We start from the raw sequence: 16,585 nt of genomic DNA on the forward strand, positions 1-16,585 counted from the left end.
TGCCAAGTTCATGTAGAAGTCAGTGGCAGAAGTCCAGTGACCCATTTGAAGATGTTAATAGCCTTTTTTCGGAGGAAAAAACTTTAGTTTAGTCAAATTCGTTTTGAGCTCGATTCGAGTTTTCAGTTGGTAATATTTATTCGAGTTTTAGATGTTCGAATTTTAGATGTTCGAGTTTTTTCATAAATAAAGTACTATTCAAATTTCTCGAAAACTCTAACATTCGACCTTTGATAAATTAGCCCCAAAGTAACGCCACAGATCTCTGCACCCCTAAATGCAGCACAGAAACCTGCATCCTCTCAATGGCAGTCCGCATCTTATGATTTAACCATTAGGTGCCCTCCTGTTGAGGTTTAAGCCCTATTAGAGGATGCTGGGAGTTGTATTGTATTATATTATATTATATTAATGGAAGAATTGTGGATTTGTGTCAGTAGCTGTTGTACTTGTAGACAGGTTCAAGAAAGGGTTGGTTGCTTTTAAGTAAGACAATACAAGGCTGCTGGTATTAATAGCTGATCAGAGGTTAAAATTGATGGACACGTGTCTTGTTTTTTCATCCTCACTTATTATGCAATTGTATCTGAATCTGAGTTTAGAGACAATGATATGTGCTTTCAATATGAGGTCCTGCCATGATGTTTGGTTTTCAGGGTTTTGATGGAAGACAGGCACATTTATCTTCATTTCCTCCTGTGCTCTTTGAAAGGCAGTGTTTATTTGAGTTCTCCATTTGATCCAATATGCATGATACGGAATACGTTTTGCTGCTTCCCATTCTGTCGCTGAAGTATGTTCTGGAAAGATAATAACCGCAGACCTCAGGGGGGGGTTTATAATGTGTAGGTGGTTAGCTAGTGTGCAGAATCAGTCAAAAAGTATTAACGGGAGTCTTCTCTCTTTTTAAGTGGAAGTATAAGGGCTCTTACAGACGAGCGTTTTTACCTGCGCTCCCTGACCTGCAGAGTCATGGCCCAGGGCTGTCAAAGGATGCTGGGAGCTGAAGTCCATCTGTAGGCAAATGTATCTTTAATTGTTGTGTGGCTAAACAGACTTGTCGGTGGTTCCAAAATGGTTCTAAAAAAGAAAATAACTGATCAGTGCACCTTTAACTGATCAGTGAACCTGTTGGAGGATTCTGAGAGCTTTAGGGCTCTTACTGATGAGCGTTTTTACCTGCGCTCCCCTGCGTTCCGTTTTTCTGCTTTCAGCCGCAGGGGAGCGCATGAATAGACGCATTCGATTTTTTCCAATGGGGCTGTACTCACACAGGCGCGTGTAGATGCCGAACGCAGGTTGAGACACAACATGCTGCATTTTTCCTGTGTTCGGTGCCTACACGCAGAAAAACGGAACGCAGGGGAGCGCAGGTAAAAACGCTCGTATGTAAGAGCCCTTACTCAAGACTAAAGTGCCCCTACAACCTCCACTCCCTACAACTCTTTTACCATCTTGTCATACATAAACTGCTAGGCCTCCACTCTTCTCCAATACAGCTATTGCTCTCTTGGGTCATTAGTAAATGCCAGCCCCTGATCCACTGCATCTTGCTTGCCCATGGTTGACTGTATCTATAAAAGAAGATTTGACCTTTTTTTCTGCTTATGGAAAGAACTGTGGCCACACAGGTACCAGCATTAAAAAATATGTATAAAAAGCCTGACATTTACATGAGTCAGAAATGAGTTGAAAATAAAGCAATAAGATAATTCTGTTCTAAATGCGTAATACTGCAGAGGCAAGTTTTCCTCTTGTTGGTGAACCTCAATGATATTTTTATAGTCTGGGCATTAGGAATGTTCCACAGTGCTGGAAAGTAATGGTTCCTATATATTTATGGCAGATACCAGAATTCTTGAAAGTAGCCTTTCTTCACCTTAAAAGACACTCTAATCATTTAAAATCATTAGAATTGGAAATAAAAATGGACTTATGTAAAGTCCTTGTGAAATTCATGTTTTTAATTGCTTCAAGTGTCCCCTTGTAAACAACACTGAATGAGGCAGAACTTGAATGAAAAAAATCCCCAATGCTTGACCTAGCCAAGCTAGCAGCACCCCTATACATTTTGTATAAATAATGTGGATTTAGTACCTAACTTTGGTCAAAATATTTCATATTGGAGATCAAGGCCCCTCATTGTACGAGTCAGACATTGCCTGTTGGTGCACTAAATCTATGGTGCATTTAGAATCATTAATGCTCACCGACAATGTACACTAATGTACGACCCTTTTGCAGTTATATGGCCATACACTTAAAGGGATTCTGTCATGATTTTATGGTGTGATTTTTATGGAAAATTTTATTCCTGAACCAAGACGTGTATATTTTTTACTTGTAATTTTGGTGTGTAGATGCATCTCGGGTCATTTTGCCTGGTCATGTGTTTTCAGAAAGAGCCAGCGCTGCACTATGGAACTGCTTTCTCATAGGCTATTGTTCCTCCTACTCAATGTAACTGAAGGAGTCGCAGTGGGACTTTGATTTTTACTATTGAATGCTGTTCTTATATCAACCAGGGAGCTGCTATCTGGTTACCTTCCCATTGTTCTGCTGATGGGCTGCTGGGAGGAGGGGGTGGTATCATTCCAGCTTGCAGTGCAGCAGTAAAAAGTGGCTGAAGTTTATCAGAGCACAAGTCACATGACTGGGGCACCTGGGAAACTGACACTATATCTAGCCCCATGTCAGATTTCAAAATTAAATATAAAAAAATATGTTTGCTCTTTTGAATAATGGATTTCAGTGCAGAAGTCTGCTGGAGCAGCACTATAAACTGATGCATTTTGAAATTTGGTTACCTTTGCTTTTGAACTCAACCCTAGACCATGAGGCATTAAGTCATAAAAGAACAATTCACAAAACCCCCTTTGCGAGCTTTCCTTGATGGACCCTTTCCTAATTCTTCATAATATTCCAGTATGACTGTGAGGTTAGCACACTATAATGCTTAATCTCTTAGATCGTTGATAAGTGCTTAACAGTTCTCAAATGATCCCAGATCAGGGCATTGAGGACTCTTGAATATTCTCTCAAAGAAAAAAATATATATCCCATCCCAAGGTTGAAGTGACCTATCAACCTCTAGGTTTTAGTGCTCAAGTGAAATAATTAAACCATTATGAAGTGGCTTATAGGATTCCAACTAATGGCCGCTCACTCTGAGGCTTGTAGACGAGGTCAGAATTGGTCCTGCAACAAGCATGGTGGATTTATAACATTTTGATAAAGTAATGTGCATTTCTGTTTTCATGCACTCTGTCTCTAATTGATGGTTATGTTCAAAAGGCAAAAAGGGTAGACTGAGAAAAATCTGTGTGTGTTACATGTAACACCAAAAAAATGCAACAAAACAGCAGGAAGGTTGTTACACAGAGCCCTTTCTTCATTGGGAGCCCTTTAGGCAGCTGTTTGCTCAGCTCTTCCTGAAGCCAGGGTAGATATTTGAGCCACTCCATTTTTTCTTTGAAGGCTTTTAGCCCAAATATTTTTCTTCTTCCGTTCCTTAATGCTTTGTAAACAGCTTGTGCATTTTTGTCTCTTCTTCTGTTGATGTTCTGTCTCTGCTAGGAAAGCACCAAACCCAGAATTCAGTTCAGGATTCGGTCAAATCGAAGCCCTTTTTGCAGAATTTCGATTCAGTCGACCCCTTAAAGCATTTAGCCAAATCCAAAAAGGGTGCCTTCCCTCTATAACACCGCTGATGGACAATTGAAGTCCATTTTAGTAGCAGAGAAGAAGAAGTAAGCCATCCCCATTCATAGAACAGGGTGTAAAAAAATGTAATATGACTTGTGTTGTAACCAAAAAGTCAACCACTGTTGATATATATATATATATATATACAAATACAGAGTATATTATGGCTTTTCTGCTGACCTGGGTAGGGCAGACAATAAAGTCACCACACTCGTGAGTTGTGGAGGGTAAGCTCTTAATTGTCCTAATGTTCCTCAATACAACTCTTTATAAGATAAGCCTAGGCAGGTTGAACCAAAGGGCCCAATGCCGTGGTACACTTTTGATCCTATATAGGGTTCACCATTGGCCTGTGCTTCTCCAACACCACCAGAAAGCTGGTGGAACAAACAGAACAAATAAGTACCTGTTCTATAAATATGTTCTTCAAAATATAACCTTGAAATGTAATATTATCTATATATTTATTTATTCTAATAAAACTTGAGGCAAGCTTGAGCATTTCCCAAGGCTGCTAAGGAAACAGTTGCTGGTATCTCCAATATATAAGTTGTGACTCAGCGAGGACCTATTCTAACTAATGACACCTTGTACATTTAATAAAGTGATAGCATCAGTGAAGTCTTCACACAATCATATCTACTGCAGAAAACAAGAGAGATCTTGTTTCTCTTTCTGTAGCTATTTTTGTAAGGAATGAAAAGAAAATCGAGCGTTTAGCAATGAAAAACTGTTTATCACTCGCGTAATTATTCTGACAAGCTTGATCCAAAGAGTTGCACAGTGATGGGCCTTCTGGGCAGATTTGTAAATCCAAGAATGTCTAAACGTCGCCCTGACAAAAACTATTTGACGGGAAACATGAGCAGAGTGTAAATCGACGACACATTTTTACAGCCTTTTTGTTTATTTTGATTTTTTTAAAATTGGTTTAGCCGTCATCTGAAGTCAAGGGCAGCTTTAAAGCTAAAATAAGCAGCCCCCTTGGAGGTTTTAAGTAAATAGGAGAGGAAAAATAAAAGGCACACTGTTGCAATTACTTAACATCTTAAAACAGTTTTTAATTTTACTGTCAAGTGGGTGTGATGCCGACGGAACTATTGTTCCAAAAAAGAAAAAGTGAAATTTAATTAACCATGCAAATTGAAGTGTTTTGGTGAACACATCTACTGAACAACTTGAAAAGGCTTGTCCTCCATACGAGAAAAGTTAATTAAAGCGAAGCATGGCTTCTTACCAGAACTTTGAAACTGCTTTCTTGCCAACTTTGAGTTAAGCTGACAAGCATGTTGAGTGTTGCCTGCAGGGATCTCAGCCTAATATGCAACTCGATGACTTGCCGATGCTTTTTAGAGATATACCGGTATGTATTTCTAGACTGACCGTTATTGCCCTCCTTGCGATCTTCACCTCTCACATACAGGTAGCTTGGACTGTGTAGGCTGTTAAATATCAGTTCTACTCAAGGCTTTTATATCTCAGGGTGGTTTATTTTCATAACAAGCTAGATGTCGGGCGCTGGTATAAGGGGTCATTTACAAATGCAAGTGCATTGCAAGGTTTATAGGGGTGGGGATTCAAAAACGAAAAATGAAGTGTGGACGTTGCTCACTCAAGAGTTTTATATACAGGTATGGGATCCGTAATCCAAAAACCGTTATCCAAAAAGCTCGAATAACGGAAAGGCGGTCACCCATAGACACCATTTTATCCAAATAATCCAAATGTTTTTTTTAACTGATTTCCTTTTTCTCTGTAATAATAAAACAGTAGCTTGTACTAGATCCCAACTAAGATATAATTAATCCTTACTGGAAACAAAGCCAGCCTATTGGGTTTATTTAAAATTAACATGATTCTCTTGCAAACGTAAGGAATGTAGATCCAAACTACGGAAAGATCTGTTATCCGGAAAACCGCAGGTCCCGAGCATTCTGGATAACAGGTCCCATAACTGTACTTAAATAAATAAAACAGATATAGAAGTATTTATACACACGAAGCCCCAGTCAAAAGATGAAAACAGGTTTGTATAGGATTGTGTGAACTACTCAAAAAGTAAATAAGCCAGTAATTATAGAATAAAAAATCTACTTTATTAGGACATATCAAATGGCCTAACGAGTTTTGAGCATGGTGAAGCAAGGTAGTTACTAATGAAACAACTACATGATGATATATGTTATATATGTTGCTCTACCAAACTTGTTTGCCTACCATCCTTTAAGTATACAGTATAAATGTACTCAATATGTACTCAAATGAGCGCCTGATTTTCTTTCAGATTATCTCATGGTAGAACAGCCCCCATTCGATGAACTCATGTATACAATTGGAGAAACCATTGAGTTGTCCTGCGCTGCAGAAGATGCTTCCACAACTACCAAGTGGTGTAAGGATGGTATTGGCATTGTACCGAACAACAGAACAAGCACAAGGCAGGGCCTGCTGAAGATTATCAACGTCTCCTCCGATGACTCCGGGATATACAGCTGCAGACTATGGCATTCTACAGAGATTCTGCGCAATTTTACAATCAGAGTAACAGGTAATTATCATGTACCAGTTCCTGGCAGGTATTATATAGTAACATAATGTTTGTACAATTAACATCCACGCTGGGCTTTTTCTGTTTTGTGTCTGGATCCAAATGGGTTAGACGAATGCAATAAGAGTGGTAATGTTTGCACCTGGTCTAGTTACCCATGGCAACCAATAAGATGTTTGCTGGCTATTTTAGTGCTGTTCAGATGTTACTTTACTAAGATTCAGCAAATAATCACCCATGATGGGTGTTGGGTTGCCAGCTCACCCCTTTAAAACACATGGAATCCACAGCCTGCATGGCTAATTAGCAATTCATTTAGATACATGGCTGCACATAAATCAGTTCAGTCTACAGCATAAATCTACATGAATTGCTAATTAGCCATGCAGGCTGTGGATTCCATGTGTTTGGTTTTAAAGGGGTGAGCTGGCAACCCTAGATGGGTGCCAATAGTTTACTAGTTGCTATCACAATCAGGACATAAAGTTACAAACAAGATAGTATTTTTATAATTTCCTTTATTTATATATGTGTGTGTGTATATATATATATATATATATATATATATATATATATATATATATATATATATATATATATATATATATATATATATATCTATCTTGCATTATGCCATTCTGTTGCCTCATCTACTGCCTCATAACGAAAGCCTGGAAACTCAGATACTGAGCATCATATGGTGGTGAAAAGGGTTGATAATTGGATTAAAAGACGACGAGGATCATGTAACCTTACCCACTGTTAAAAATACAGCCTTTTCCCATAGATTCCAAATGTATGTATATAGAATTGAACTTTACTTTGGCTTCCGATGTATCAGAATTCATGCAATAAATGTAAAGTCTCTAGTGTTTCTCTATCAGAAACATTCAGTGTTTAAAGTCTGCTTGAGTCTGTATGTGATATTTCCTTTTTGCAAGATAAATAGGAATTATTTATCCTTAGTGCTGCATAAACTTGGGGCCAGAGAAACACTGAATGATTGGCAATTGCATAAGTAACTAATGCGTGACTTATCTGTCTTCTATATTTGGTGATCCTATAGCATTTGTTCCTGTGTGCACACATCCATAAGGATTAGTGAGCCCTATTTTATTATCATCCTGTAAATGGATTTCCCCATGTGTACACAGCCCAAACCACAACAATTTTATTATCCCTTAGTTAAAAACAATTAGCAAAGCATGGAATTAATTATCAAAGCCAGCTGTTGATTAACCCATATCTTTCTCTTTTTTTAGAATATGGGGGCATATTTTTGTTTAATGTGTGGGGTAAGCACTGCTTTCCCTCATTCCTCCATTGCATTTACTACCAGCCAAGCAGAGTTTGTGGGATTCCTGTAGAATTTCCAGGGGAGTGCCTGTCTCTGCCCAGGATTAAACATTAAAAATAAAGAAACAAAGGCTTTGGAAGGGGATTGCTATTTCTTTTTCTCTCACTCTGTCAGATTGATATACATCTGCTTTTAATCACACATTATTTAAGATTCCGGGAGACATTTCGAGGTCAGATCAATTAAATAGTCAAAGGAGCTTTTTCGATCCCTTCCCACCCCTCCTTACACCCATAAAGCTGTAACAGGAGAAGAGTCCAAAGAACTTATGAGTTCCTAAAAAAATGTGGTTTTGTCTATAAAATTGCATTAAAATGCTTTGGATCAAGGGGCAATTCAGAGGCAATAGTTTGGCGGGCTGGCAGTGTCTTCAATAGAAAGCAGCTGTGACTCCAGGAAGATGATGGATCAAAGATATGTTTGGATCGTAGGAAGAACCATCATCTTGATGTTTTAACAGATTGGCCCTCTTTATACTCTTTTAGACTGGCTCATCATGAAGCCATAACTTTAATGCGTTCCTGATTTACTGTATGTGCTAATATTGCCTCCATCTACAAGACTGGAAGGATTAAACTGGGCTTTCTTGCCTGTCCATAATATGGTGGTTATTGCATATTATCTGCATATATTTAGCTTTGGAGCTCTATTTTGAAAGAACCCCCACCCCTGTTGTAGTCAAAATGCACATAAAGCCTCTCAAAACTCAGTTTGTAAATACAGGTATTAAACCTGTTATCCCAAATCCCTGGGATTTTCAGTATAAGGTTTTTTGTTTTTTTACATAATTTGGATCGCTATTTGGATCACGTGTTTAGGGGCAGATTTATTAAGGGTCTAATTTTTTTTTGCCCAAAACTCTCAAATTCAAATTGTGAATTATCCAAACTCGACTAAATTCGAATTTAAACAACTCGAATTCGACTATTTGCCACCTTAAACCTGCCAAATTGCTGTATAAGTCAATGGGAGAGCTCCAGGAATCATTTTGGTAATGTTTGCAGCCTTCCTGACATTCAAATTTTTTAGTATGGGACCTATTATCCAGAATGCTTATCTCAAAATTGTTACAAAAGTATCCTATCAGCTGTTGTGGCTGTTCTGGGCTCTCTGTTAAAAGCCAATTAAAGCTGGCCTAGATGCAAAGATCCGATTGTTCGAATCCTCGAATGATCGGACTTCCCCATCTACCGACCTGCCACTAACCATTCAGATGAAGTAAAGTAGAAAAAAAATGGGACTTTCCAGTACAAACGAGGGACTGCGGGTTGCGCTGTCAAAAGAGGGACTGCCCTCTAAAAACGGGACAGTTGGGAGGTATGCATTACTTGGTTTTTCCAAACTGAAGCCTTTTGGAAGCAAACATATAATGGTTTGCTATCAATATGAGAATATAGTTTTCTTACATTCCCGAAGCCCAAGAAGCATAACGAATGTCTATTCTGACATTTTATATTCTTTCGGCCTTTTAGACTTGCCATCATCTGGTGACGATGAGGAGGATGATGATGATGATGATGATGAAACCGAAGACAGAGGTAGGAGGAATTTATTTTCATTTAGAAGATGTTTATGCTCTGGAAGCTTTTCTTTACTTTTTCAGTTCCCCCAGTTTATCACAAGTCTAACAAGCCATTCCTTTTGTCATTTGTACTTTCTGTTCAGTAAACTTTCAACTTTCAGATGAAGAAAGGAATGAAACAGGAGCCACATATGCTCTTTATCAAGAACGGTTGCTGAAACTTAGCGGAATGTTATTGTAGCCATGTTTGCTCTTTTTTTAGCAGGACCAGTCTCTGCATACCAGCCATTTCTTTGAGTTATCTTAATGTTTGTTGAGTTTCCCATTCTCGGTCATTCACATTGAATTTAACTTGAGCCAATTGTTTTCTGGAACCATGTCCATTTTTTGGCCAGTCTTTGGTCGATGTATGGGTTGCCCAGTTTTCAGAAGGGCTGCCTGAGTCAAGACAGTCTGCCAAGTTTTCCGGGCAGGACCTCCCCTGATTGACATGATGATCAGTCAGTCATTGATCATCAACGTCGTAGCCCCACCCACGTGACATAGCACACCCTGCCTGCAACATCACTGACCTGCCCCTGTGATGTCATGGCCCGCCCCCTGCCCAGATCATGAGCCGCACAAAGGTGGCAACCCTAGGTCGTCATGTTTTTAACTTTCTTTGAGTTGACCAATTTTTGTAATCATGTTAAGGTTTAATCTGCCAATTGAGCCCGTTCAGACTGAGTTGTGTATGGGGCCCTATGACAAAAATCAATCAGTTGATCGGACAGTTTAAAAAATCCCATCAGGTTTAACGTGGTTCTCATGACGGCTTGCATCTCCGTTGTTATGATCTGATTGTTTGGTGAGGCCAAATGAGTGGATCTTTCATTGTTGGCCAGCTTCAGTCCTTTCTTTGATTTTCCCATTCACCATAGATTCAAGTTTGACTTTAACTTGAGTCAACCAGTTTTGCATCCATGGGCATTGCATCAACAAGATTATCCTTTCTTTGAGATAACTGGTCATTGTAGCCCGTTGGTCCTTTTTTGAGCTAACCAGTTTATTCTTCAGAACAGGTCAAGTAGCTATAATGTTTCTTTAGCTTGAGATAAGCTGCTTGAATTGTTAGGCATGTTATTCAATGTGATAAATCTATTTCATATACTTGCATCATCTTTAAAATAACGATTATTTAGGGTTTCCTTGTATGCCAAATTAAACATGTCCATACAATGTTGCTTCATTTATACTTCTGCACTTTAGCAATATAATGTTTCACAACAGGTTTCTCTTGTAGCTCGAGTTCCCAGCAACTGATGTATGTAAAAGAGCACAAATCTCTATTGACTTTTTAATTAAGAAAAGGTTTTATTCTTTTGACGCAATATAAATTGTTTTCCAATGAAAGAAAAACGTGATCAGCATTTATACTGCTGAAGATTTGGGTTGGCATGTAATATAAATCATACACAGATGTTTGAGTACACAAGTGGATGAAAGCAAACATATAGACTTTCTGAATTTTGCCATGAACAGGCTCTTAAACCAATGCAAAATATCATCTGTGTATAATTTAACTTTGGTTTTAAACAAGATGTAGTTCATAGGTTTAGCAGCTGAAAACCGTATTATTGGAGTTTATGGGAGATTTCCATGTCCAATAAATGTTCAAGAAATAGTGTAAATCTGTTGCCAAGTTTAAGGAACTGGGAATAAAGGTTTATACTGAACCTTACTCTCATCAATAATGTTCATTTTGCTTATTTTACTTTTTTGCCATAAAATACAGTTGCTTTGTAGTAGTAAAAATACAGTTTTCTGCTATATACAGCTCACATTTTTTTTAAAATAATAAATGATGTTTTGAGGTGACTGAGAGCCAAGAGCATTTAAAAGACCGTTTCATACATTGTGTTAAGTGATTTGTTAACTACAACCTAAAGGGATACTGTCATGGGAAAAAAAAATTCAAAATGCATCAGTTAATAGTGCTGCTCCAGCAGAATTCTGTACTGAAATCCGTTTCTCAAATTAATTTTTCTATATTTAATTTTGTAATCTGACATGGGGCTGGACGTATTGTCAGTTTCCCAGCTGCCCCCAGTCATGTGACTTGTGCTCTGATAAACTTCAGTCACTCTTTACTGCTGTACTGCAGTACTGCAAGTTGGAGTGATATCACCCCTTCCCCCCCAGCAGCCTAACAACAGAACAATGGGAAGGTAACCAGATAGCAGCTCCCTAACACAAGATAAGAGCTGCCTGGTAGATCTAAAAACACCACTCAATTGTAAAATCCAGGTCCCACTGCGACACATTCAGTTACATTGAGTAGGAGAAACAACAGCCTGCCAGAAAGCAGTTCCATCCTAAAGGGTAATTTATAAATAAAAACAACATCATAAAAATCATGACAGAATCTCTTTAACCTGTATGAACTACTGTATAGCTGATAGTTTTCTGCTCACATCCTAGCTTGTATTGAGAGTTGCCTAAATACTGAACCAGTGTCCTTATATCATAGTTATAATTTTATCTGACAGTTGACCCTAGTTGATGAAGACCTATTCTCAGACTTCCTTGCTAGTATTGCCTTTGTCTGTTGTCAAATATACATCTCTTTGCCACCTTTTCTCAAAAAAAAACAGCCTTCCTAAATTTTTACCTTTTTTCCGTTGTTTGAATTTCCATTTTTTTTAGAGAAATCAAACTGGTTATTGTGAGACGGGCTTAAAGGAGCCAAAAATACCTTCACAATGCAAGACATGCAACAAAAAAACCTTCTGAAATCAGGAGGTATTTACATGCTCCGCTGTTCTCCAAGTCCTACCCACTCAGAAGCCATGTTCCAAAATCTTGCACTGATGAGATCTAACAAGATCAAAATATACTGTCTGCAAGTTTGGATATATGGCTCTGAACTATTTTTTTTTTTTAGTTTTTTAGCATCGGTATCACTTAGAAAAATCATGTAAACATGAAATAAACCCAATAGGCTGGTTTTGCTTCCAATAAGGGTTAATTATATCTTAGTTGGGATCAAGTACAAGCTACTTGATTATAATGGAGTCTATCGGAGGCAGCCTTTCCGTAATTCGGAGCTTTATGGATAATGGGTTTCCGGAAAACGGATTCCATACCTGTAGTACAAAACAAGTAAAAGCAGTCAAGGTCCTATAGAAGTTGATTGGAGCTGCTCTGATACTATTGGACCTTTTTTTATCCATTCAGACTTTTAGAAATGTACAGATTTTTTTTTTTTTGCTATGAATTATCAGAAAAACTCTAATTTTTAGAGGTATTCAGATTTTTTAGCACATCGTTCTATCCTTTTTTTGTTAATACTTTTTTATAATACTTAAGTGAAATAGAGTTTCATCGTAATTTTGAAAATCTCTAAAACCATTAAATTCGAATGTGGATAAATGGGCCTCCTCATGTTCCTCAGTAGGGTTGCCGTCTGTCTGGTTTTTACCCAGGCAGCCTGGTTTTTTGAAGGGCTGTTCGGGTCAAAATTGGCTGCCCACTTTTTCAAATTAGGAAATCGGGGGAAGGATTTAGAGTCCTGCAGGGGGGCGGGTACCCGCAAAAACCTGTGGTACCCTGCGGGTTGCGGGTAGATGTTCCAGGTGCAGGTATAGACGCGGGACGGCGGTTCTGTGCGTCGGGCCGCGGGTCTTCTCAATATTGATTTATACTCCTTGTTTCTGATCACGCCTACTTCCGATGATGTCACTTCCGGCTTACAATGACTGCACTTCTTGATGGTCAGCTATTCACGGGTCCGGGTTACGGATAAGGTACTTGCGGGTCGGGTAGCGGGTCCAAGCACGTAAGAATGCGTGTCCGGGCTGCGGATTGCAGGTTGTGGGTACTGGTCGGGTACGTGTTCCAAAAAATTGACCCGTGCAGGATTTCCTGAGATTGACGTGGTGATTGGCCAATAGAGATTACCATGTCATAGTCCCGCCCCCTGTGTGACATTCCCGCCCCAGCATGTCACGGCTCCAGCCCCGGTGCGTCACTGCCCCCTCCGCCCAAACTTTGCCAGGGGGAAAGGTGCCAACCCTATTCCCCAGCAATCACACATATCAAAGGTTTGTTCCTCTAGATTTAATAGCTAAACTGTTGGCTGCAGAGCATATTTTTCCATGACCATAATCAGGATAGGAGGTTAATTATAGCAAGATACTGACTTTTTTTTTACTATATATCATATCCTTTGTTTACTCAAATTATTCTGTTGATTTGGGAAGTTCCTGGTGGGTGAAATGAATGTGAGGAGTGAGCAGGCTGGTGTGGGAAGCCACTATTGTGTCTATTTTTCTACATGATGTCATCATTCTGCCCTAAAATCAGCATTAGACAAACATTCCTCTGTAATACATTTGTTATTCCTGTGCTTCTGAAAGGGGAGCCTGAAAGTAATTGAGGGTTGGATGGTGCCAGCCTTTTTGCCATCAATGCTTGCTTTTTTGGGATAATTTCCTTTGAAACAAATAAACAGCCTCCTGTGACACAAACTGGAGTATTTCTTCATCACCACCAACCGCAAGAATTTAGTGGCTTATCTGCTACAGAACCTGCTGTTTGTCTCCAGCCTACGTACATGTAAATATTTAGCAGACATGCCATCTAATCTAGAGTTTGCTGGAAATTTGCATTCATTGATGTGTCTGTCGTTTACATATCTTGATACAGTATGGGTTCTGTTCTATGAAAATACAGTGCGTAGGCAGAAAGGCTTACTTCACTCCCCTGATGACCTGGCTTGCTAAATAGATTAGATGAAAGAGTTAGGGCAGAGACACGCTGCAATTCGGGGAGATTAGTCGCCCGGCAATAAATCTCCTCTTCTTCAGGGCGACTAATCTCCTCGAACTGCCTCCCCTACCTTCCCACCGGCTGGAATGTAATTCGCCGGCGGGATGGCACTCGGATCGATTCGTTTTCTGAAGTCGCCCGAATTTTCGTTGTGAGGCGACTTCGGAAAACGAAGTGATCCAAGTGCCATCCCGCCGGCCATTTACATTCTAGCCAGCAGGAAAGCCGGGGAGGCAGAAGAAGAGGAGGAGATTTATTGCCGGCGACTTACCTCCCTGAATCGCAGCGTGTGTCTCTGCCCTAAGGGGCAGATTTATTATGGTCAAAACTCTCAAATTCGACTAAGGGATTATCCAAACTCGATTCAAACTTTTTAAAAAAAAATTTCAGTTTGATTTTCAAGATTTATTATATTCTGAATTCGAATTCAACTGTTCGCCACATAAAACCTGCCAATTTACTGTTAAAGTCAATGGGATCAATTTGGAGATGTTTACAGCCTTCCTGACATTCGCGTCATACGTATTTAAGTGGGTTTAAAAGACCAGTAACATAATTTTCTTTTTTTTAAAAAAAAAAATTGTTTGTATTTAACAAAAAAAACCACCAAGACAGTTTTAACTTTCAATTTTGTAAGTCTTTATTAAGAAATTACTTACTGATTCTCTGCTTGCGCTCCTCTTCAGAAACAGTGACAGGGCGACAATCCATCATGCGACGCTCGATTTTTCCTCCTTGCCTTCTATAGGAGATAGCCAGGGAGGAGAAATCGAGCACCCACGATGGATCGTCGCCCTGTCGCCGTTTCTGAAGAGGAGCGCAAGCAGAGAATCAGTAAGTAATTTCTTGATAAAGACTTTTTGCGAATTGAAAGTTAAAACTGCCTTGGTGGTTTTTTTTTTTCGTTAAGTAGAAACATATTTTTTTTATTATTTTTTTTATGTTACTGGACTTTAAAAAAAAAACTCCTATGAATTAGAAATTTGACCCTTGTAAAATGTTCCTCTAAATGTACTATACATACAAGTGTTCCTTTTTCATTGTGTGTGCAGGGAATAACCATGTATATTTATTTTTAAGGACATGTCGGGGTGTATGTTACCTTTGTTGGGGTGTTACGTAGAAGGTTTGATTGGTTGTGATGATTTGTCTTTAACTATTGTTACCTATAGCATCCTAATAAACTACAACTGACCATTGTATTTTGGGTTCCACAGTTGACCTTAATTGATGGTTTATTTTCTTCAAATGCCTTGCTGCCTTGGCCATCCTTGCTTATGACCAATAGGGTGTCTTCATCACTCTTAGTGGCCCATTTATCAAAGGTCAAAATTCAAATTCATGTGAGTTTTTTAACTCTAATAAATTCGAATATACTGAAATACTCAAAACAGCAGCAACCAAGCCCAACAGGAACACCAATAGAAATAACCGCCCGGAGACACATAGTAGGCGAAACATAGTCATTCCATATGTAGCTGGAGTGTCAGAGAAACTCAGGAGGATTTTCAACAAACACCATGTCCCTGTGTTTTCAAACCTAGCAACACACTGAGACAAAAACTGGTACACCCAAAGGATCAAACACCAAAAGAAAAACAAAGCAATGTGGTATATACGGAGTCCAGTGTAGCGAGGAGTGCACAGATCTATACATTGGGGAGACAAAACAACTGCTCTCCAAGCGAATGGCTCAGCACAGGAGGGCGAACTCTACAGGGCAAAACTCGGCTGTTTTTCTACACCTAAAAGACAAGGGACACTCATTTAAAGATAACAATGTCCAAATCTTGGATAAAGAAGACCGCTGGTTTGAATGAGGCGTAAAAGAGTCGATTCATGTCAAGGTGGAGAAACCATCCCTGAACAGAGACGGGGGCCTTCGACACCACCTGTCTGCTACATACAATGCTGTTCTAACATCTGTACCCCGCGGATTAAGAACACTTCACACGTCCATTCATGCAACTCTAACACCTGTATCTAGGAGTTGCATGACACATTGGATAATCCTATCACAACTACACAGAATCTTCAAAGAGGTGACATCTGAAGAAACTCACAGAGGTGTAGACCTCTGTGAGTTTCTTCAGATGTCACCTCTTTGAAGAGTTACAATGTGTCATTGTGATTGGATTAGTGGAAGAGTTTATGTGCCGAGAACTTCCCACACCAGTCAGTTGTACTGAAGAAGATGCTCGGATGAGTAGTGATACGTCTTCATTGATTACTCAGCAAGTCCAGTTGTTTTTAGATTTACCTATACTAGATATACCATGGCCTGGATGAATGAAAATCTTCATAGTCATCCCAGTGGATATATAAACATATGGATGCATCGTACTAAATGGCAGTGTGTTGGGAGTTTCCTTAAATGAGAAGGATCTTGGGGTCTTTGTAGATAACACGTTGTCTAATTCTGGGCAGTGTCATTCTGTGGCTACTAAAGCAAATAAAGTTCTGTCTTGCATAAAAAAGGGCATTAACTCAAGGGATGAAAACATAATTCTGGCTCTTTATGGGTCCCTGGTGAGGCCTCATCTGGAGTATGGGGGCAGTTTTGGACTCCAGTCCTTAAGAGGGATATAAATGAGCTGGAGAGAGTGCAGAGACTTAGTGCAACTAAACTGGTTAGAGGGACGGA

General features: G+C 39.3%; 1 protein-coding gene across 1 annotated transcript in view; it reads left to right on the top strand.

The window, feature by feature from the left end:
• fgfr3.S (fibroblast growth factor receptor 3 (achondroplasia, thanatophoric dwarfism) S homeolog) overlaps nucleotides 1-16,585 on the top strand; it is a gene marked incomplete at its 3' end in the record, with an annotated part of 75,985 nt that overhangs the window by 23,266 nt on the left and 36,134 nt on the right. Inside the window, 2 exon segments of the mRNA NM_001090701.1 lie at nucleotides 5,990-6,253; nucleotides 9,083-9,148. Coding sequence (NP_001084170.1) covers nucleotides 5,990-6,253; nucleotides 9,083-9,148 — 330 coding nt within the window.

Source organism: Xenopus laevis, chromosome 1S (genome assembly GCF_017654675.1).
Source record: "Xenopus laevis strain J_2021 chromosome 1S, Xenopus_laevis_v10.1, whole genome shotgun sequence".
Taxonomy (NCBI): Eukaryota; Metazoa; Chordata; class Amphibia; order Anura; family Pipidae; genus Xenopus; species Xenopus laevis.